General features: G+C 42.0%; 1 protein-coding gene across 1 annotated transcript; it reads right to left on the reverse strand.

The window, feature by feature from the left end:
• Positions 1 to 14,318: 14,318 nt before the first annotated feature.
• LOC311148414 (C-C chemokine receptor type 3-like) lies at positions 14,319 to 15,522 on the reverse strand (the record flags this gene model as incomplete). Its single annotated transcript, XM_084185380.1, has 2 exons — positions 15,496 to 15,522; positions 14,319 to 15,406 (listed from the first exon to the last, which is right to left on the reverse strand). Exon 2 carries the CDS (start codon positions 15,381 to 15,383, stop codon positions 14,319 to 14,321), a length of 1,065 nt encoding a protein of 354 aa, XP_084041506.1. The 5' UTR covers positions 15,384 to 15,406; positions 15,496 to 15,522.
• Between the last annotated feature and the right edge of the window lie 7,438 nt (positions 15,523 to 22,960).

Raw genomic sequence — 22,960 nt, forward strand, 5'->3', positions numbered from 1 at the left:
CCTGGACCAGCCCCCAACCATGTTATAGTGTTTGGATTTGGGAGAATAAGGAATTGATGTAAGGCTGTGAGGTGTTACAGGTGATGTAGTGAGCTAGTTGTCAACACACCATTGTTGTATCTAATGGTGGGTGTTATACTTTGCTAGTCTTAGGGAGCGTTATATGGGCATCTTAATCATGAGGCCATGACAACAACAAAAATACAGGAAGTTATGCAACAGATCAACTAATATGGTGTTTCGTTCGTGCCTTTGGTTAAACAAACAAAAGGAAATGTATCTAATTTATATATATTTTCTTTTCTCATCTGTGCAGAGATTTTATTTTGGGGCCGACACATTTTCATACATAACTATACGCTCACAGTCCCCCTGCTGTGTCCTATCCATACACAACACTATTATATTGATCCATCATTTAGTGTCTCCCACTGACTACAGTCGAATCTGTCAAGCCCTGACTTCCTCAAATGCAATCAAGCCCGAGTTGCCACTTCTTGTTAAGACCGATGTTTAATGACACAATTATTTCATAAGGGGGTTATATAGACATGGGCGGTAATGACTCGTGTTTAATGACATTTACTGATGAATTCCGGGTGCGTATCACTCGGCGGCTCACACATCGTGTGCTGCACCACATGAGGCATCTGTTGTGGAAGCTTAATTCCCATCAACTCGTGCCATTTTGTACAGAGGTGGGTGATGGTTTCCCCCCCATCACTAGTTGATTGATTAAAAGGGGAATGGAAACACTAGGCTTTAGAACACCAGCTAACTGTAACTGTACATCGGCATTGTTGCATCAATCGGTAGGAGAGTTTTGGAATTCCTGAATTTACTGAGACCATGACCTCTGCGTACATATATGAGTATGCTTTGCTGGTATCAAACCATATATGAAAACATTATACGTATTTTGAAAGTTGAGAAATAGCCCTTTCCAATGATATGACATGCAATAGCACCACATCAATCAAATCAGTCAAGAAATAACACCTGTGAAAATAAATGTCTTATACATTTTTGTCCCAAACAACTGCCATTAACACAACTTCCTAGTGAAGAAAGAGAAACACTTAGAGCATATTGAGTCTTCCTTATTTGTAAGGAAAGATCATCTGAAATCAGTATGGTAATACCTTTTACTGTGAATGATTTAAAGACATTTTAGTTACCGGTGGTATTTTTCTAGAATTTATGGAATGTTCTGTGATCAGACACTTTCTTATCTGATAGTATATTAAACATATATATGCACCAAAACATATTACAAATGGCATTTAGTCTTACATTTGATAAGGAAAGACATAAACAAGTAATATAATATTAATAAAACGAGAACTTTATTGAAAGGACAAGGATAAGAGAATATGTTGTCTCATTCAAACCTGAAAACAAAGTGCAAGTTACATTATTCTATCATAATCATAACATTATATACAACATATACAACATTCATACATAGTACCTATGTATTCACACCCCTTTACTTTTTTCAAATTGTGTTGTGTTACAGTCTGAATTTGAAATGGATTAAATTTAGATTTTGTGTCACTGGCCTGCACACAATACCCCATAATGTCCAAATGGATTTCTTTATTGTATTTCATTTTTTACAAATTAATTAAAATTGAAAAGATGAAATGTCTGGAGTCAATAAGTATTGAACACCTTTGTTATGGCAAGCCTAAATAAGTTCAGGAGTAAAAATGTGCTTAACAAGTCACATAATAAGATGCATGTGCAACAATAGTGTTTAACATGATTTTTGAATGACTACCTCATCTCTGCACCCCACATATACAATTATATTTAAGGTCCCTCAGTCGAGCAGTGAAATTCAAACACAGATTCAACCACAAAGACCAGGGAGGTTTTCCAATGCCTCGCAAAGTAGGGCACCTATTGGTAGATGGGTAAAAATAAAAAAGCAGACATTGAATATCCCTTTTAGCATGGTGAAGTTATTAATTACACTTTGGATGGTGTATCAATACATCCAGTCACTACAAAGATACAGGCGTCCTTCCTAACTCAGTTGCTTCCTAACAGTTAAAACAGTTACAGAGTTTAATGGCTGTGATAGGAGAAAACCTAGGATGGACCAACAACATTGTAGTTACTCCACAATACTAACCTAAATAACAGAGTGAAAAGAAGGAAGACTGTACAGATTAACACATTTTCCAAAACATTAATTCTGTTTACAATAAGGCACTAAAGTAAAACCGCAAAAAAATTAACTTCATGTCCTGAATACAAAGCGTTATGTTTGGGGCAAATCCAACACAACACATCCCTGAGTACCACTGTTCATATTTTCAAGCATGATGGTGGCTGCATCATGTTATGTGTATGCTTGTCATCGGCAAGGACACAGTCAAAATCCTAAAAGAAAATCTGGTTCAGTCTGCTTTACAACAGACACTGGGAGACAAATTCACCTTTCAGCAGGACAATAACCTAAAACACAAGGCTAAATATACACTGGAGTTGCTTACCAAGATGACATTGAATGTTCCTGAGTGGCCTATTTACAGTTTTGACCTAAATCGGCTTGGAAATCTATGGCAAGACTTGAAAATGGCTGTCTAGCAATGTTCAACAACCAACTTGAAAGAGCTTGAGTAAATGTTTTAAGAATAATGGACCAAAATTGTACAATCCAGTTGTGCAAAGCTCTTAGAGACTTACCCAGAAAGACTCACAGCTGTAATCGTTGCCAAAGGTGATTCTAACATGTATTAACTCAGGGGGTTGAATACTTGTGTAATCAAGATATATTAGTGTTTTATTTGTCATAAATGTTTTACAAATGTTAGAGTATTTTGTTTAGCTCGTCGGACCCCTTTTGCCTTCAGAACAGCCTGAATTCTTTGGGGTTGGATTCTACAAGTCGGAAACATTCCACGGGGATGTTGGTCCATGCTGACGTGATGGCATCACGCAGTTGCTGCAGATTGGATGGCGGTACACCACCGCCACCAGCCTGTACCATTGACACCAGGCAGAATGGGTCCATGATGCAACAGGAACTGGGATTCGTCAGACCAGGCAATGTTTTTCCACTCCTCAATTATCCAGTGTTGCTGATCACGTCCCCAATGAAGCCGCTTCTTCTTGTTTTTAATGTGGAACCCGGTGTGGTCGTCTGCTGCAATAGCCCATCCGTGACAAGGATCGACAAGTTGTGCGTTCCGAGATGCCGTTCTGCACACTACTGTTATACTGCGCCGTTATTTGTCTGTTTGTGGCCCGCCTGTTAGCTTGCATGATTCTTGCTATTCTCCTTTGACCTCTCTCATCAATGAGCTGTTTTCGCCCACATGACTGCCACTGAATGGATGTTTTTTATTTGTCGCACCATTCTTGGTAAACCCTAGACACTGTCGTGCGTGAAAAGCCCAGGAGGGCGGCCGTTTCTGAGATACTGGAACCGGCACGCCTGGCACCAACGATCATACCATGCTCAAAGTCACTTAGGTCACTTGTTTTTCCCATTCTACGTTCACTCGAAAGAGTAACCGAATGCCTCAATGCCTGTCAGCCTGCTTTATACTGTATGTAGGAGCAATCCATTAATAAACTGGCCGGTGAGTGTATATGTATGTGTCCTGTGAGGTTGAGGGTGTGATTGTCCCTCAGCCCTGTTTGCAGCCTCAGCAGCATGTCCAGTCTCTCCAGCATCTGCCTACCCTTGTCACCGTGGGGGCCGCTATTGACTGCCTGGTGCACAGGTGACATGTCTATAATGTCGTCCTCTTCACAAAGGTCTGAGAGCTGACAGTCCACCAGTGTCCTACAGGCAGACAGAAAGACACAGAGAGAGAGAGAGAGAGAGAGAGAGAGAGAGAGAGAGAGAGAGAGAGAGAGAGAGAGAGAGAGAGAGAGAGAGAGAGAGAGAGAGAGAGAGAGAGAGAGAGAGAGAGAAATAAAACATAGACCTAATTTATAAATAGGCCTAATAGTACACAAGAACAATACATCATTGACAGTTACCTTCCAGTCAAAAAGCTGAGGGGCAGCAGCATCACGTGGTGACTCCAACTTCCTCCATTTCAATCTCATCTTCTTTGTCCTCGTCTTTCCCAAGTAGTGATGACCCTTCAGCACAGAATAAAAGGGAATAATGAATGGAAGGGAATTGTATATGTTATCAATTTGCTTGCAAGGTGAAAAAGTTAAATTTTATCATCCAAAGGTTTTCACTCGTAACATCTGAGAAAACATGTAACATAATGTAATATCCGATAGTCCATATCTGAAATAATATGATAATGTTTGCCTGGAAGTTGCAAAGTCATGAATCAGCTCGTTGGTTTAGGCAACACCCTATTGTGCAAGAGTCATTCAAAAGGAAATGAAGAGAGGAGCTGAGAAAAATGTGGGTTCTCGCTCTGGCCCTCTAGTAAATTGCTGAGGACAGAGTTTTATAGTAAGTGGGGCCAGGCACTAATACTACCCTATGTACAGTGGGGGAAAAAAGTATTTAGTCAGCCACCAATTGTGCAAGTTTTCCCACTTAAAAAGATGAGAGAGGCCTGTAATTTTCATCATAGGTACACGTCAATTATGACGGACAAAATTAGAAAAAAAATATCCGAAAATCACATTGTAGGATTTGTAATGAATTTATTTGCAAATTATGGTGGAAAATAAGTATTTGGTCAATAACAAAAGTTTCTCAATACTTTGTTATATACCCTTTGTTGGCAATGACACAGGTCAAACGTTTTCTGTAAGTCTTCACAAGGTTTTCACACACTGTTGCTGGTATTTTGGCCCATTCCTCCATGCAGATCTCTTTTTTTTTTTTTTTTTTTTCTAGATCTCCTCTAGAGCAGTGATGTTTTGGGGCTGTCGCTGGGCAACATGGACTTTCAACTCCCTCCAAAGATTTTCTATGGGGTTGAGATCTGGAGACTGGCTAGGCCACTCCAGGACCTTGAAATGCTTCTTACGAAGCCACTCCTTAGTTGCCCGGGCGGTGTGTTTGGGATCATTGTCATGCTGAAAGACCCAGCCACGTTTCATCTTCAATGCCCTTGCTGATGGAAGGAGGTTTTTACTCAAAATCTCACGATACATGGCCCCATTCATTATTTCCTTTACACGGATCAGTCGTCCTGGTCCCTTTGCAGAAAAACAGCCCCAAAGCATGATGTTTCCACCCCCATGCTTCACAGTAGGTATGGTGTTCTTTGGATGCAACTCAGCATTCTTTGTCCTCCAAACACGACGAGTTGAGTTTTTACCAAAAAGTTCTATTTTGGTTTCATCTGACCATATGACATTCTCCCAATCCTCTTCTGGATCATCCAAATGCACTCTAGCAAACTTCAGACGGGCCTGGACATGTACTGGCTTAAGCAGGGGGACACGTCTGGCAGTGCAGGATTTGAGTCCCTGGCGGCGTAGTGTGTTACTGATGGTAGGCTTTGTTACTTTGGTCCCAGTTCCCTGCAGGTCATTCACTAGGTCCCCCCGTGTGGTTCTGGGATTTTTGCTAACCGTTCTTGTGATCATTTTGACCCCACAGGGTGAGATCTTGCGTGGAGCCCCAGATCGAGGGAGATTATCAGTGGTCTTGTATGTCTTCCATTTCCTAATAATTGCTCCCACAGTTGATTTCTTCAAACCAAGCTGCTTACCTATTGCAGATTCAGTCTTCCCAGCCTGGTGCAGGTCTACAATTTTGTTTCTGGTGTCCTTTGACAGCTCTTTGGTCTTGGCCATTGTGGAGTTTGGAGTGTGACTGTTTGAGGTTGTGGACAGGTGTGTTTTATACTGATAACAAGTTCAAACAGGTGCCATTAATACAGGTAATGAGTGGAGGACAGAGGAGCCTCATAAAGAAGAAGTTACAGGTCTGTGAGAGCCAGAAATCTTGCTTGTTTGTAGGTGACCAAATACTTATTTTCCACCATAATTTGCAAATAAATTCATTAAAAATCCTACTGGATTTTTTATTCTCAATTTGTCTGTCATAGTTGACGTGTACCTATGATGAAAATTACAGGCCTCTCTCATCTTTTTAAGTGGGAGAACTTGCACAATTGGTGGCTGACTAAATACTTTTTTTCCCCACTGTATGGCACACAGGCGGCTGGTGGCACCTTAATTGGGAAGGACAGGCTCATAGTAATGGCTGGAACGGAATTACATTTACTCCATTTACTCCATTCCAGCCATTATTATGAGCCGTCTTCCGCTCAGCAGCCTCCTGTGGTACGGCACTATGCTCAGTGAGCTTTGACTGTGGTAGGGCTGGGGGTGGTGGAGGGTGGCTGCAAACAACGTCTTTGCACTATCAGCCCAGACTGTCACCAGAGCAAAAGCCAAAATTAGAGCAAGTGCCATCTGTATTCCAGCAAAGTCTAAATGAACAAGGGAATATTTACTGTGGGACACTCAACATGTCACATCTCAGGCCCAGATTCAGTCAGAAAAGCATTCTGCGCTGGAGAGAAATTGGCCTATATAACCCCTGGGCTGCAAAATGCATCTATTCATCAATGTCTTGTTTCACACAGTAAACACTGGCTATGCACATAACTTCAATTTGCTTTACTATGTGTTTTTTCCACAGTGCAGGTTTCACGCAGTGAATTAATTCTTTGCATAGTCTACAATGAATACGAGCTAAATGATCTGTCTAACAATTCAGTTCTATGATCAGCAAATCCACAACGAAAGGCCAAACAAAATGATCATTAACTTCAATTCACTTGTCAGTCTCAGAATATCTTCTCATCCCCTTTAGCAGAGGTGATTCGGGACAAAGTCAGAACAGCTGGCAAGACATTTCCAAGAACCTTTTTGAAAAAAAGATGTTCCACTCCCTTAGGCCCCAGTCAGCAGCACATTCAACAATAAAACAGCCAGATAATTACTATGCCTGAGGAGCCGGCGCGTCTCCTACCTCCCAGTGGTACCTAGCATTGGCTGCCTGCAGTCTTCATTTGGTTAGGGAGGGAAGAGGCTGCTTGACAAACTAAAGGAATAGCAGTCAACATGGTAGTAATCAAACAGGTGAGGTAATGCACTTTCCAAAGCTTCAAAACTCTTAGAGCATCTTCATGTAAAGCATGAACATACAGAATAATGTGAAGCCCCATGTGTCTGTGTATTGTGTAGAGTGCACAGAGGGGGCTGGTTGGGAGTGTATGTCTTGTTCTCTGTGCCTTTGTATTATAGCAGGCACCATCAATATGATGCCATGCACAGAGATATGCTGCGAATGGTAATACCATTATACTATACTCTGGAGGGATAGAGGACCTCTGTATTTGTATGCTGGGTGAATGGGGTCCTGAGACCAGATCAAAGGGAGAGGCTGTAATGACAGCAGTAGACATTTGATGCCCAATACAAAGAGGATGAAGGTAAAGATGTAGACATCATGGTTTCATGAGGATGTGGAGAAAGAGAGAGAGAGAAGGAGGGAGACTGTCTGTCTGTCTGTCTGTCTGTCTGTCTGTCTGTCTGTGTAAATTCACTTGAATGTGGATGTGTACATACAGTGCATTCAGAAAGTATTCAGACCCCTTGACTTTTTCCACATTTTGTTACGTTACAGCCTTACTCTAAAATTGATTGAATAGTTTTTTTCCTTCATCAATCTACACAATCTATGGTCCTCTGTAGCTCAATTGGTAGAGCATGGCGCTTGTAACGCCAGGGTAGTGGGTTCGATCCCCGGGACCACCCATACGTAAAAATGTATGCACACATGACTGTAAGTCGCTTTGGAAAAAAGCGTCTGCTAAATGGCATATTATTATTATTATTATTATTACACACAATACCCCATAACGACAAAGCTTATGCAAATGTATTAAAAATAAACAACTTTAATATCACATTTACACAAGTATTCAGACCCTTTACTCAGTACTTTGTTGATGCACCTTTGGCAGCGATTACAGCCTCGAGTCTTCTTGGGTATGATGCTACAAGCTTCGCACACCTGTATTTGGGGAGGTTCTCCCATTCTTCTCTGCAGATCCTCTCAAGCTCTGTCAGGTTGGAGGGGAGCGTCTCTGCACAGTTATTTCCAGGTCTCTCCAGAGATGTTCTATCGGGTTAAAGTCTGGGCTCTGGCTGGGCCACTCAAGGATATTCAGAGACTTGTCCCAAAGCCACTCCTTTGTTGTCTTGGCTGTGTGCTTAGAGTCGCTGTCCTGTTGGAAGGTGAACCTTCTCCCCAGTCTGAGGTCCTGAGCGCAGTGGAGTAGGTTTTCATCAAGGATCTCTCTGTACTTTGCTCCGTACATCTTTCCCTCGATTCCGGCTAGTCTCCCATTCCCTGCTGCTGAAAAACATCCCCACAGCATAATGCTGCCACCACCATGCTTCACCGTAGGGATGGTGCCAGGTTTCCTCCAGACATGACGCTTGGTATTCAGGCCAAAGAGTTCAATCTTGGTTTCATCAGACCAGAGAATCTTGTTTAGGTGCCTTTTGGCAAACTCCAAGCAGGCTGTCATGTGCCTTTTACTGAGGAGTGGCTTCCATCGGGTTCTTGATCACCTCCCTGACCAAGGCCTTTCTCCAGGCCTTGACCAGGTGTGTGCCTTTCCAAATAATTTCCAATCAATTGAATTACCATAGGTGGACTCCAATCAAGTTGCAGAACATCTCAAGGATGATAAATGGAAACAGGATGCACCTGAGCTCAATTTCGAGTTTCATAGCAAAGGGTCTGAATAGTTATGTAAATAAGGTTTGTCAGTTTTTAACTTTAAACAAATTTGCAAACATTTCTAAAAATCTGTTTTCACTTTGTCATTAAGGGGTATTGCGTGTAGATAGATGGGGGGGGGGGGGGGTTATTTAATCAATTTTAGAATACGGCTGTAATGTAACAAAATGTGGAAAAAGTCAAGGGATCTGAATACTTCCAAATGCACTGTACATACTACATACAGTGGAAAATATTTCCGAATAGGAAAGAACAAAGACAAGTATTCCAGACTGTGCAAACCCCCCACACACCGTAAACACAAGGAAATATAAACACTCATTAATATGCAGCAATGCAGCACATCTTATGAAAAAAACATTTGCTTTGATTTTGCTGTCTGCCATATTACTGGAGCAGAAAAGTAAACCATGGCACCAGTCGACGTGGTTGTCGTAGTAGAAAAGCTTATTATGCCCAAGGGAAAATGGGTTTGCATGGTTTTCCTTTGGAGTTTTGGGCTTGTTCTGGTGCAGTCTGATGCATCATCCAGTGATGGTGTAGTTTGAATTTGGTCGGGGGACTAAACAGTGGCAAAGCAAAGTCACCATACTATACTGCTCCGTCAGTGAGAGGTAGTAGTTAGAAAATTGCTTTAACACCCCTTAGGTGCATGCTTATTTCTCAGTCGCCTTGCTTAAAAAGCCAAGCCCAATCTAAAGCCTCAGACCCCAAACAGCTTAGAGGAGAGACACAAAATCTGCAGCCAACCTTCATATACACTGTCTAAAAGATTGGTATTACAGACCCCCAGGGTATCATATGTCAGGGCATTGTACACGGACCCCTAACCCCATAATTAAGTCACATTCCCCGCAAGTGTAGCAAACGAGAGAGACGCTTGACAGTTCTATTAAAAAGTCAGGATGAAATACCACATGAACGTGAATCGAGATCTTCTGCGTTTTCACCGGTGAGAAAAGTTATGACCTTGTAGGAAAATGTTATATTCATGGGCAAGAGGAATGGGTTTTAATCAAACTCGATGGATGGGCCTTGTGTTTGCATCTGTTGTTGCTTACACCTCCACTTGTTTACTTATATTCTGTGGGAAGTGTGGTTGAACGGTAGTTCTGTTCCGAAATGTATATTAACAACAATGCAGAGTGATGGACGCTGAGGTCAGAGTGTAAATATCCCTATTGCCATCCTTCTCTAACAGACAACAGACACTGTAACTGTAAGCAATGAACAAAGCAATGCATAGATTTAGCAACGAGATGGCAATATGAATGGTGGAGGCTGCTATCATGTTGCATTAGCAGACCAAAGCTAAAGCAGACTACAATGGCTAGATAGCATAGCACTCGCGGCAAACAAAACACAAGACATAAAGCTCATAGAAGCAAGTAGGCTGGCAGGCAGCAGCAATTGAGGAACATGGCATAAGTTCTAATTGTCATCATTAAAAGGCCCTTTCATGTTAAAACTTCACCACTAGATGTCCTCTTCCTCCCAGACTGAAGACTGCATAGACTGCAGCAATGTAGACCTGAGATATTACTAAGCCATGTCATGCACACACCTCATGCACATACGCATGAGTTGTCTTTCCACTGAAGAACCACAACAGACAGCATTTTCTCCTCACTGAAAATGCTCTCTGTTATTATATAGAATATGATCTCTGTTATTATATAGAATATGATCTCTGTTATTATATAGAATATGATCTCTGCCTATATGAACTACGCCTGCCAGAAGTAATGTCTTAAAAAAAGGTTCCTTCGACTAAAAGTGGCGCAGTGGTCACTCTCCCGAGTGGCGCAGTGGTCTAAGGCACTGCGTCGCAGTGCTAGCTGTGCCACTAGAGATCCTGGTTCGAATCCAGGCTCTGTCGTAGCCGACCGCGACCGGGAGACGCATGGGGCGGCGCACAATTGGCCCAGCGTCGTCCAGGGTAAGGGAGGGAATGGTTGGCAGGGATGTAGCTCAGTTGGTAGAGCATGGCGTTTGCAACGCCAGGGTTGTGGGTTCGATTCCCATGGGGGGCCAGTATTTTTAAAAAATGATGTATGCACTCACTAACTGTAAGTCGCTCTGGATAAGAGCGTCTGCTAAATGACTAAAATGTAAATGTAAAACGTTGACCAAATAAATGGTATCTACAGTAAACTTGTGTATGGGAGTATTCTCATGAGGAACTAAAGTATATGGCCTTTATTCACAGCACAATAAGGAAAGAAAGCATTATTTTTTTATTCACCTTTATTTAACCATAATGGTGTGTTGTTATAACCATGTGTGTGAGGTGTATACTTTTGCTTCAAAGTAGATTTGTTTAAGACTACCATGAAACAATCTGTGACCCTGATTTTGCCCGCTGCAATAAAAGGTTGGTTCTACTTCCTTTTATCTGTATTTCTGGTTAAATTGATGCAATAATCTAAGCCTTAAAAAAAGAAAACAACTGCACCATATCAGATATAATTTGAAATGTATTCCATTTTGAGTTTGCATCCCAATATTGCACTTTATGTACGTCACATGATGAAATATAAAAAAAAAAGTTTCACAGAACTAATGTTTATGAATTATGAAATTATAACACATGCAGTATTAATAACATTCCACCCATGAGGACACTAAAGGGCGATTTGGTCAGTTGACTGCAGGAAAGGACTACCTAAAAATTTAGAATGTGCAGGAATGCTTTCTTAACTTGTACAATTCTCATGACAAATGATTAGTCTATATTCTGCTCTGACTTGTCTCCACCCACTGGTTGAATCAACGTTGTTTCCACGTCATTTCAATGAAATTATGTTGAACCAACGTGGAATATACAGTACCAGTCAAAAGTTTGGACACACCTACTCATTCAAGGGTTTTTCTTAATTTCTACAATTTTTTACATTGTAGAATAATAGTAAAGACATCAAAACTATGAAATAACACATATGGAATCATGTAGTAACCAAAAAAAGTGTTAAACAAATCAAAATATATTTTATATCTGAGATTCTTCAAATAGCCACCCTTTGCCTTGATGACAGCTTTGCACACTCTTGGCATTCTCTCAACCAGCTTCACCTGGAATGATTTTCCAACAGTCTTGAAGGAGTTCCCACATATGCTGAGCACTTGTTGGCTGCTTTTTTCTTCACTCTGCCGTCCGACTCATCCCAAACCATCTCAATTGCGTTGAGGTCGGGGGATTGTGGCGGCCAGGTCATCTGATGCAGCCCTCCATCACTCTCTTTCTTGGTAAAATAGCCCTTACACAGCCTGGAGGTGTGTTGTGTCATTGTCCTGTTGAAAAACAAATGATAGTCCCAATATGCCCAAACCAGATGGGATGGCGTCTCACAAAGACACGGTGGTTTGAACCAAAAATCTCCAATTTGGACTCCAGACCAAAGGACAAATTTCCACCGGTCTAATGTCCATTTCTTGTGTTTCTTGTCCCAAGCAGGTCTCTTCTTATTATTGGTGTCCTTTAGTAGTGGTTTCTTTGCAGTAATTCGCCCATGAAGGCCTGATTCACAGTCCCCTCTGAACAGTTGATGTTGAGATGTGTCTGTTACTTGAACTCTGTGAAGCATTTATTTGGGCTGCAATTTCTGAGGCTGGTAACTCTAATGAACTTATCCTCTGCAGCAGAGGTAACTCTGGGTCTTCCTTTCCTGTGGCGACTTATTTGAGCTGTTCTTGCCATAATATGGACTTGGTCTTTTACCAAGTAGGGCAATCTTCGATATACCCCCTCCTAAGAAGGAAAGAAATTTCACAAATTAACTTTTAAGAAGGCACACCTGTTAATTGAAATGAATTCCAGGTGACTACCTCATGAAGCTGGTTGAGAAAATGCCAAGAGTGTGCAAAGCTGTCATCAAGGCAAAGGGTGGCTATTTGAAGAATCTCAAATATAAAATACATTTTGATTTGTTCAACACTTTTTTGGTTACTACATGATTCCATGTGTTATTTCATAGTTTTGTTGTCTTCACTATTATTCTACAATGTAGAAATAAAGAAAAACCCTTGAATGTGTAGGTGTGTCCAAACTTTTGACTGGTAGTGTATGTTGAGTTGACTTATGTGCCTAGTGGACAGCTATCTCAAATCAAATACAATTTTATTTGTCACATGCACCAATTACAACTGGTGTAGACTTTACTGTGAAATGCTTGCAACAATGCACAGTTTACAAATAATAATTATTCTCTAGCTTCCTATTTGCTCAACTTCCTCCCTGGTTGTAGAGGGATTTGGTTCTGTAGTTTGAGTGTTCTTTATATGGTGGATTGAAGACTCTCTATAGATAGGTTTCCATCCAAACGGTGACGGATCATGTGAATATTCTAAAGTGTGTATAAAAACAAGATGTGCATTTTTCCACCAGAGATATGTTTCCATCAATATGACTTGTTGCGGTTAGAAGGCGGTGCGTGATGATGTAGTGCACATAAAAATAACCTTTATATTTCCATGTACCAATAAAACATTTTTTTTACATGGGTTTCCATCTCATTTTCAACTGTACTGATGGTTGTCAGAATTATTTTGGCGAATGTGTCCACTCTGGTCTTGGCACAGATACAGTGCGGGTGTAGCCTACATGAGATTAATATGGACAAAAAAGCAAGATTATTTTTATTTGTCAAACGGCAGCCAAGCATTGATCATCATGTCACCAGAATAAGACCCCCAGAAAAAGTTTCCGCTGCCATTTCTCGCATAATTGATTTAGCAGAAAACAAAAAGATCCCACCTTGTCTAGCGTATTTTATTTTGTAGACATTTGGAAAAGTTACCGACAAATTGGCTGTTTTCATCAGGCCTGTCGTGACATTTTTTATCCGACATGTACTTTACTCAGTTGGATGGAAACTTGGTTTGTGTAGACAAACACTGGATGGAGACCAATTACTGTTTTGCAGATTTAATGACGAACTGATCACATCTACAGCCATGCATCAACTCAACTACTTCCTGTTCTCTCCCAACTATTAACCAACATCTGACCAATCAGAATAGAGCAAAGTAGTTAACTAGCAATTGCTAGCTAGATAATCAGAATTACACAACATTCCCTTAGAAATTATTAATATCTTGTTAAATAATTCTACCTTACCATAGAATTCTAAAGCAATCACAATGGAGGACATACAATTTGAAACAAACTGTTCAATTCAAGTCAATACACTTTATTATCATCCAAGGGGCAATTCTTTTGGGGGTTAAAAAGTGACAGGGTGACAACACAACCAACAACATACTGTATGTTGCTTTGGCATTCATGGAATAGGCATTTTCAAAACATGCAACGTTTGGTCCCATTGCTAGCTAATGTTAGCCAGAGGCAAAATGTAAACATAGAATGAGTGCCCATTGTTATGACGCATTAAGTTAGGTCTTAATTTGTTGTACTGTCACAACTTTTATGAAGCCCTTTTTACATCAGCAGTTGTCACAAAGTGCTTTGCAGATATCCAGCCTAAAACCCCAAAGAGCAAGCAATGCAGAGGCACAGTGGTGAATAGCCACACACATTTTTCAAGATTCATTAACCAATATGAGACTTCTAGACATTCATTCATGTACATTCCTGCGCCACAGGGCTCCTATATCATACCTGTACATCTGTTTGACTAGTCATACCCACTTGAAGGTTTCTAATATGTGACAGTGTCCGGCTACCATTGATTGAGACATGGTTCTTTAGACACGGCATATGTTTCTGCAGCAGAATCCAGAAGTGGTTCTGGAATTTTCTACCCACAAAGGTGTAGAAGGCAGGATTGATACAGAAGTACAGATATGTGACCATACGAGTAACTTGCAGCGCATAGTCAAGTTTACGGACTTTCACACAGTCGACTTCATCCGCTTGAAGCATCACAACCACATTATAAGGAGTCCAGCATGCAAAGAACAGCAGTACTATGACAAATATGAGTCTCACCGTCCTGTACTTGTTGGTCATCCTGGAGGCGATGGCGGTCAGGCAGATCCTAATGTAGCAGTAAAAAACAACAATGAGAGGAAATAGGAAAAACAAACCTAACTGGAGGTATCGCCCCGACAGTTTCAATACCTCAAAGTCAATCGATTCTGAGGTACCAACCTCCTCACACACCAACCCCTGGGAGTAATGCTCGGCCTGGTCATAGAGTAGAAACGGCTTGATGCACGCCAGGAGGCTGATGCCCCACACAGCGGCAGACGAGGCGAGGGCGTAGCTCCTCCGACGTAGCCTGGTGGATGGCACGGCGTAGACCACCGCCAGGTACCGGTCAAATGTCATGAGGGTGAGGAACAGGATCGAGCTGTAGAAACCAAGGAAGTAGGCGCTGCCCACGATCTTACACCAGGCCCGGCCGAAGACCCAGCTGGACTTGTGGTGGTATACGGCCCAGAAGGGCAGACCGGACATGAAGACCAGGTCCGACACCACCAGGTTGAGGAGGAAGATGTTCCCCACCGTGTTGAGTTTCTCGAACTTGCAGAGGATGTAGAGGACCAAGCTGTTTCCCACCACGCTCAGTGTGAATATCAGCAGGTAGAAGGTGGAGAGTTTGACCCCAAAGTCGTGGTTAGTTTCTCTGTTGCAAAACGGAGCGTCCGTCTCTGAGCTGTAGTCCGGGTAGCCCGCTGTTGTCTCTCCAAAAGAGGAGTTCATTTCCATTTCCATTGCTTGGTGTGTTTACTCAAAACCTGTCAAAACATTGTCAGCTCTTACAGTGAACAACTTATTTAAATCAGCAGAAATTGAGTGAGGAAAATATCAATTTTAGCTGGCTTACCCAAAACTTTTGGCTGGAGTGTTTACTTGCTTGGGGCAAGTAAAGGGAAACGTTTATTTGTCTTCGAGTGAGACTCAGCCTAGGTTAGGAAATACACAGGGGAGGGGTGTGTGTGTGTGTGTGATGCATATCCTCTGAATCAGACCTTTGTCATCTAGCCTTTAGAGTTTCTTTCTATTCTGTCCTAATTTTCACCTTCTAACAATCATTGCACATTGGTGTATTGTACATAGGATGAATTTCAAATCAATCTCTAGCTCCTCCCTTATGCACCTCTGAAGATTTGAAAGGATTAGACAGGTTCATCCAATATGTCAGAGAAATCCATCCAGCCTATCAGAGGGAAGTATGAGGCTATTGCTACTTTGGCATACCCAATTCTAATGTAATGTTTTCAGATCTAGGCCTACATGAAGTGTCTGTATTAGGGGCTAGGGGTTGCTTTAGTATTCAGAAATCATGTCCTCTACCTCTATTGTAGATAGAATATTTTACATTTGTAACATTTAAGTTCTAATTGTCATCATTTCAAGGCCCTTTCATGTTAAAACTTCACCACTAGATGTCCTCTTCCTCCCAGACTGAAGACTGCATACAGACTGCAGCAATGTAGACCTGAGACATTACAAAGCTATGTAAAATCAAATCATTTTGTATTATGCGCCGAATACAACAGGTGCAGACATTACAGTGAAATGCTTACTTACAGCCCTTAACCAACAGTGCATTTATTTTTAATGAAAAATTTAAATAAAACAACAAAAAAGTGTTGAGCAAAAAAGCAGAAGTAAAATAAAATAACAGTAGGGAGGCTATATATACAGGGGGGTACCGGTGCAGAGTCAATGTGCGGGGGCACCGGCTAGTTGAGGTAGTTGAAGTAATATGTACATGTGGGTAGAGTTAAAGTGACTATGCATAAATAATTAACAGAGTAGCAGCAGCGTAAAAAGATGGGGTGGGGGGGGCAGTGCAAATAGTCCGGGTAGCCATGATTAGCTGTTCAGGAGTCTTATGGCTTGGGGGTAGAAGCTGTTGAGAAGTCTTTTGGACCTAGACTTGGCACTCCGGTACCGCTTGCCGTGCGGTAGCAGAGAGAATAGTCTATGACTAGGGTGGCTGGAGTCTTTGACAATTTTGAGGGCCTTCCTCTGACACCGCCTGGTATAGAGGTCCTGGATGGCAGGAAGCACGTACGTACGCACTACCCTCTGTAGTGCCTTGCGGTCGGAGGCCAAGCAGTTGCCATACCAGGCGGTGATGCAACCAGTCAGCATGCTCTCGATGGTGCAGCTGTATAATTTTTTGAGGATCTGAGGACCCATGCCGAATCTTTTCAGTCTCCTGAGGGGGAATAGGCTTTGTCGTGCCCTCTTCACGACTGTCTTGGTGTGTTTGGACCATGATAGTTCGTTGGTGATGTGGACACCAAGGAACTTGAAGCTCTCAACCTGTTCCACTACAGCCCCGGAGATGAGAATGGGGGCGTGCTCAGTCCTCTTTTTTTTCCTGTAGTCCACAATCATCTCCTTTGTCTTGGTCACGTTGAGGGAGAGGTTGTTATCCTGGCACCACACGGCCAGGTCTCTGACCTCCTCCCTATAGGCTGTCTCATCGTTGTCGGTGATCAGGCCTACCACTGTTGTGTCGTCGGCAAACTTAATGATGGTGTTGGAGTCGTGCCTGGCCATGCAGTCATGGGTGAACAGGGAGTACAGGAGGGGACTGAGCACGCACCCCTGAGGGGCCCCCGTGTTGAGGATCAGTGTGGCAGATGTGTTGTTACCTACCCTTACCACCTGGGGGTGGCCCGTCAGGAAGTCCAGGATCCAGTTGCAGAGGAAGGTGTTTAGTCCCAGGATCCTTAGCTTAGTGATGAGCTTTGAGGGCACTATGGTGTTGAATGCTGAGCTGTAGTCAATGAATAGCATTCTCACGTAGGTGTTCCTCTTGTCCAGGTGGGAAAGGGCAGTGTGGAGTGCAATAGAGATTGCATCATCTGTGGATCTGTTGGGGCGGTATGCAAATTGGAGTGGGTCTAGGGTTTCTGGGATAATGGTGTTGATGTGAGCCATGACAAGCCTTTCAAAGCACTTCATGGCTACAGACGTCAGTGCTACGGGTCGGTAGTCATTTAGGCAGGTTATCTTAGTGTCCTTGGGCACGGGGACTATGGTGGTCTGCTTGAAACATGTTGGTATTACAGACTCAGTCAGGGACATGTTGAAAATGTCAGTGAAGACACTTGCCAGTTGGTCAGCACATGCTTGGAGCACACGTCCTGGTAATCCGTCTGGCCCTGCGGCCTTGTGAATGTTGACCTGCTTAAAAGTCTTACTCACATCGGCTACGGAGAGCGTGATCACATAGTCATCCGGAACAGCTGGTGCTCTCATGCATGCTTCAGTGTTGCTTGCCTCGAAGCGAGCATAGAAGTGGTTTAGCTCGTCTGGTAGGCTTATGTCACTGGGAAGCTCGCGGCTGTGCTTCCCTTTGTAGTCTGTAACAGTTTTCAAGCCCTGCCACATCCGACGAGCGTCAGAGCCGGTGTAGTACGATTCAATCTTAGTCCTGTATTGACTCTTTGCCTGTTTGATGGTTCGTCGGAGGGCATAGCAGGATTTCTTATAAGCGTCCGGGTTAGAGTCCCGCTCCTTGAAAGTGGCAGCTCTACCCTTTAGCTCAGTGCGGATGTTTCCTGTAATCAATGGCTTCTGGTTGGGGTATGTACGTACGGTCACTGTGGGGACGACATCATCGATGCACTTATTGATGAAGCCAGTGACTGATGTGGTGTACTCCTCAATGCTATCTGAAGAATCCCGGAACATGTTCCAGTCTGTGCTAGCAAAACAGTCCTGTAGCTTAGCATCTGCGTCATCTGACCACTTTTTTATTAACCGAGTCACTGGTGCTTCCTGCTTTAGTTTTTGCTTATAAGCAGGAATCAGGAGGATAGAGTTATGGTCAGATTTGCCAAATGGAGGGCGAGGGAGAGCTTTGTACGCGTCTCTGTGTGTGGAGTAAAGGTGGTCTAGAGTTTTTTTTCCTCTGGTTGCACATTTAACATGCTGGTAGAAATTAGGTAGAACGGATTTAAGTTTCCCTGCATTAAAGTCCCCGGCCACTAGGAGCGCTGCCTCGGTGAGCGTTTTCCTGTTGACTTATGGCCTTATACAGCTCATTCAGTGCAATCTTAATGCCAGCATTGGTTTGTGGTGGTAAATAGACAGCTATGAAAAATATAGATGAAAACTCTCTTGGTAAATAGTGTGGTCTACAGCTTATCATAAGATACTCTACCTCAGGCGAGCAAAACCTCGAGACTTCCTTAGTATTTGATTTTGTGCACCAGCTGTTGTTTACAAATATACACAGACCGCCCCCCTTGTCTTACCGGAGTCAGCCGTTCTATCCTGCCGATGTAGCGTATAGCCCGCTAGCTGTATGTTATCCATGTCGTCGTTCAGCCACGACTCGGTGAAACATAAGATATTACAGTTTTTAATGTCCCGTTGGTAGGATAACCGTAATCTTAGGTCATCCAATTTATTTTCCAATGATTGAAGATTGGCTAATAGGATTGATGGAAGAGGCAGTTTACTCGCTCGCCGTCGGATCCTTACAAGGCACCCCGACCTACGTCCACGATATCTCTGTCTCTTCCTCATGCGAATGACGGGGATTTGGGCCTTGTCGGGTGTCTGTAGGATATCCTTTGCGGCCGCCTCGTTGAAGAAAAAGTATTAGTCCAATACAAGGTGAGTAATCGCTGTCCTGATATCCAGAAGCTCTTTTTGGTTATAAGAGACGATGGCAGAAACATTATGTACAAAATAAATTCCAAATAACGCGGAAAAACACACATAATAGTACAATTGGTTAGAGGGCTGTAAAACGGCAGCCATCTTCTCCGGCGCCATTAAATGTTGACACACGCCTCATGCACATACGCATGAGTTGTCTTTCCACTGAAGAACCACAACAGACAGCATTATCTCCTCACTGAAAATGCTCTCTGTTATTATATAGAATATGATCTCTGACTATATGAACTACGCCTGCCAGAAGTAATGTCTTAAAAAAAGGTTCCTTCGACTAAAAGTGGCGCAGTGGTCACTCTCCCGAGTGGCGCAGTGGTCTAAGGCACTGCGTCGCAGTGCTAGCTGTGCCACTAGAGATCCTGGTTCGAATCCAGGCTCTGTCGTAGCCGACCGTGACCGGGAGACGCATGGGGCGGCGCACAATTGGCCCAGCGTCGTCCAGGGTAAGGGAGGGAATGGTTGGCAGGGATGTAGCTCAGTTGGTAGAGCATGGCGTTTGCAACGCCAGGGTTGTGGGTTCGATTCCCATGGGGGGCCAGTATAAAAAAAAAATGATGTATGCACTCACTAACTGTAAGTCGCTCTGGATAAGAGCGTCTGCTAAATGACTAAAATGTAAATGTAAAACGTTGACCAAATAAATGGTATCTACAGTAAACTTGTGTATGGGAGTATTCTCATGAGGAACTAAAGTATATGGCCTTTATTCACAGCACAATAAGGAAAGAAAGCATTATTTTTTTATTCACCTTTATTTAACCATAATGGTGTGTTGCTTTAACCATGTGTGTGAGGTGTATACTTTTGCTTCAAAGTAGATTTGTTTAAGACTACCATGAAACAATCTGTGACCCTGATTTTGCCCGCTGCAATAAAAGGTTGGTTCTACTTCCTTTTATCTGTATTTCTGGTTAAATTGATGCAATAATCTAAGCCTTAAAAAAAGAAAACAACTGCACCATATCAGATATAATTTGAAATGTATTCCATTTTGAGTTTGCATCCCAATATTGCACTTTATGTACGTCACATGATGAAATATAAAAAAAAAAGTTTCACAGAACTAATGTTTATGAATTATGAAATTATAACACATGCAGTATTAATAACATTCCACCCATGAGGACACTAAAGGGCGATTTGGTCAGTTGACTGCAGGAAAGGACTACCTAAAAATATAGAATGTGCAGGAATGCTCTTTTAACTTGTACAATTCTCATGACAAATGATTAGTCTATATTCTGCTCTGACTTGTCTCCACCCACTGGTTGAATCAACGTTGTTTCCACGTCATTTCAATGAAATTATGTTGAACCAACGTGGAATATACAGTACCAGTCAAAAGTTTGGACACACCTACTCATTCAAGGGTTTTTCTTAATTTTTACAATTTTTTACATTGTAGAATAATAGTAAAGACATCAAAACTATGAAATAACACATATGGAATCATGTAGTAACCAAAAAAAGTGTTAAACAAATCAAAATATATTTTATATCTGAGATTCTTCAAATAGCCACCCTTTGCCTTGATGACAGCTTTGCACACTCTTGGCATTCTCTCAACCAGCTTCACCTTGAATTATTTTCTAACAGTCTTGAAGGAGTTCCCACATATGCTGAGCACTTGTTGGCTGCTTTTTTCTTCACTCTGCCGTCCGACTCATCCCAAACCATCTCAATTGCGTTGAGGTCGGGGGATTGTGGCGGCCAAGTCATCTGATGCAGCCCTCCATCACTCTCTTTCTTGGTAAAATAGCCCTTACACAGCCTGGAGTTGTGTTGTGTCATTGTCCTGTTGAAAAACAAATGATAGTCCCAATATGCCCAAACCAGATGGGATGGCGTCTCACAAAGACACGGTGGTTTGAACCAAAAATCTCCAATTTGGACTCCAGACCAAAGGACAAATTTCCACCGGTCTAATGTCAATTTCTTGTGTTTCTTGTCCCAAGCAGGTCTCTTCTTATTATTGGTGTCCTTTAGTAGTGGTTTCTTTGCAGTAATTCGCCCATGAAGGCCTGATTCACAGTCCCCTCTGAACAGTTGATGTTGAGATGTGTCTGTTACTTGAACTGTGTGAAGCATTTATTTGGGCTGCAATTTCTGAGGCTGGTAACTCTAATTAACTTATCCTCTGCAGCAGAGGTAACTCTGGGTCTTCCTTTCCTGTGGCGATTTATTTGAGATGTTCTTGCCATAATATGGACTTGGTCTTTTACCAAGTAGGGCAATCTTCGATATACCCCCTCCTAAGAAGGAAAGAAATTTCACAAATTAACTTTTAAGAAGGCACACCTGTTAATTGAAATGAATTCCAGGTGACTACCTCATGAAGCTGGTTGAGAAAATGCCAAGAGTGTGCAAAGCTGTCATCAAGGCAAAGGGTGGCTATTTGAAGAATCTCAAATATAAAATACATTTTGATTTGTTCAACACTTTTTTGGTTACTACATGATTCCATGTGTTATTTCATAGTTTTGTTGTCTTCACTATTATTCTACAATGTAGAAATAAAGAAAAACCCTTGAATGTGTAGGTGTGTCCAAACTTTTGACTGGTAGTGTATGTTGAGTTGACTTATGTGCCTAGTGGACAGCTATCTCAAATCAAATACAATTTTATTTGTCACATGCACCAATTACAACTGGTGTAGACTTTACTGTGAAATGCTTGCAACAATGCACAGTTTACAAATAATAATTATTCTCTAGCTTCCTATTTGCTCAACTTCCTCCCTGGTTGTAGAGGGATTTGGTTCTGTAGTTTGAGTGTTCTTTATATGGTGGATTGAAGACTCTCTATAGCTAGGTTTCCATCCAAATGGTGACGGATCATGTGAATATTCTAAAGTGTGTATAAAAACAAGATGTGCATTTTTCCACCAGAGATATGTTTCCATCAATATGACTTGTTGCGGTTAGAAGGCGGTGCGTGATGATGTAGTGCACATAAAAATAACCTTTATATTTCCATGTACCAATAATTTTTTTTTTTACATTGGTTTCCATCTCATTTTCAACTGTACTGATGGTTGTCAGAATTATTTTGGCGAATGTGTCCACTCTGGTCTTGGCACAGATACAGTGCGGGTGTAGCCTACATGAGATTATTATGGACAAAAAATCAAGATTATTTTTATTTGTCAAACGGCAGCCAAGCATTGATCATCATGTCACCAGAATAAGACCCCCAGAAAAAGTTTCCGCTGCCATTTCTCACATAATTGATTTAGCAGAAAACAAAAAGATCCCACCTTGTCTAGCGTATTTTATTTTGTAGACATTTGGAAAAGTTACCGACAAATTGGCTGTTTTCATCAGGCCTGTCGTGACATTTTTTATCCGACATGTACTTTACTCGGTTGGATGGAAACGTGGTTTGTGTAGACAAACACTGGATGGAGACCAATTACTGTTTTGCAGATTTAATGACGAACTGATCACATCTACAGCCATGCATCAACTCAACTACTTCCTGTTCTCTCCCAACTATTAACCAATATCTGACCAATCAGAATAGAGCAAAGTAGTTAACTAGCAATTGCTAGCTAGATAATCAGAATTACACAACATTCCCTTAGAAAATATTAATATCTTGTTAAATAATTCTACCTTACCATAGAATTCTAAAGCAATCAC

This window comes from Coregonus lavaretus, assembly GCF_964263955.1.
Source record: "Coregonus lavaretus genome assembly, chromosome: 2".
Taxonomy (NCBI): domain Eukaryota; kingdom Metazoa; phylum Chordata; class Actinopteri; order Salmoniformes; family Salmonidae; genus Coregonus; species Coregonus lavaretus.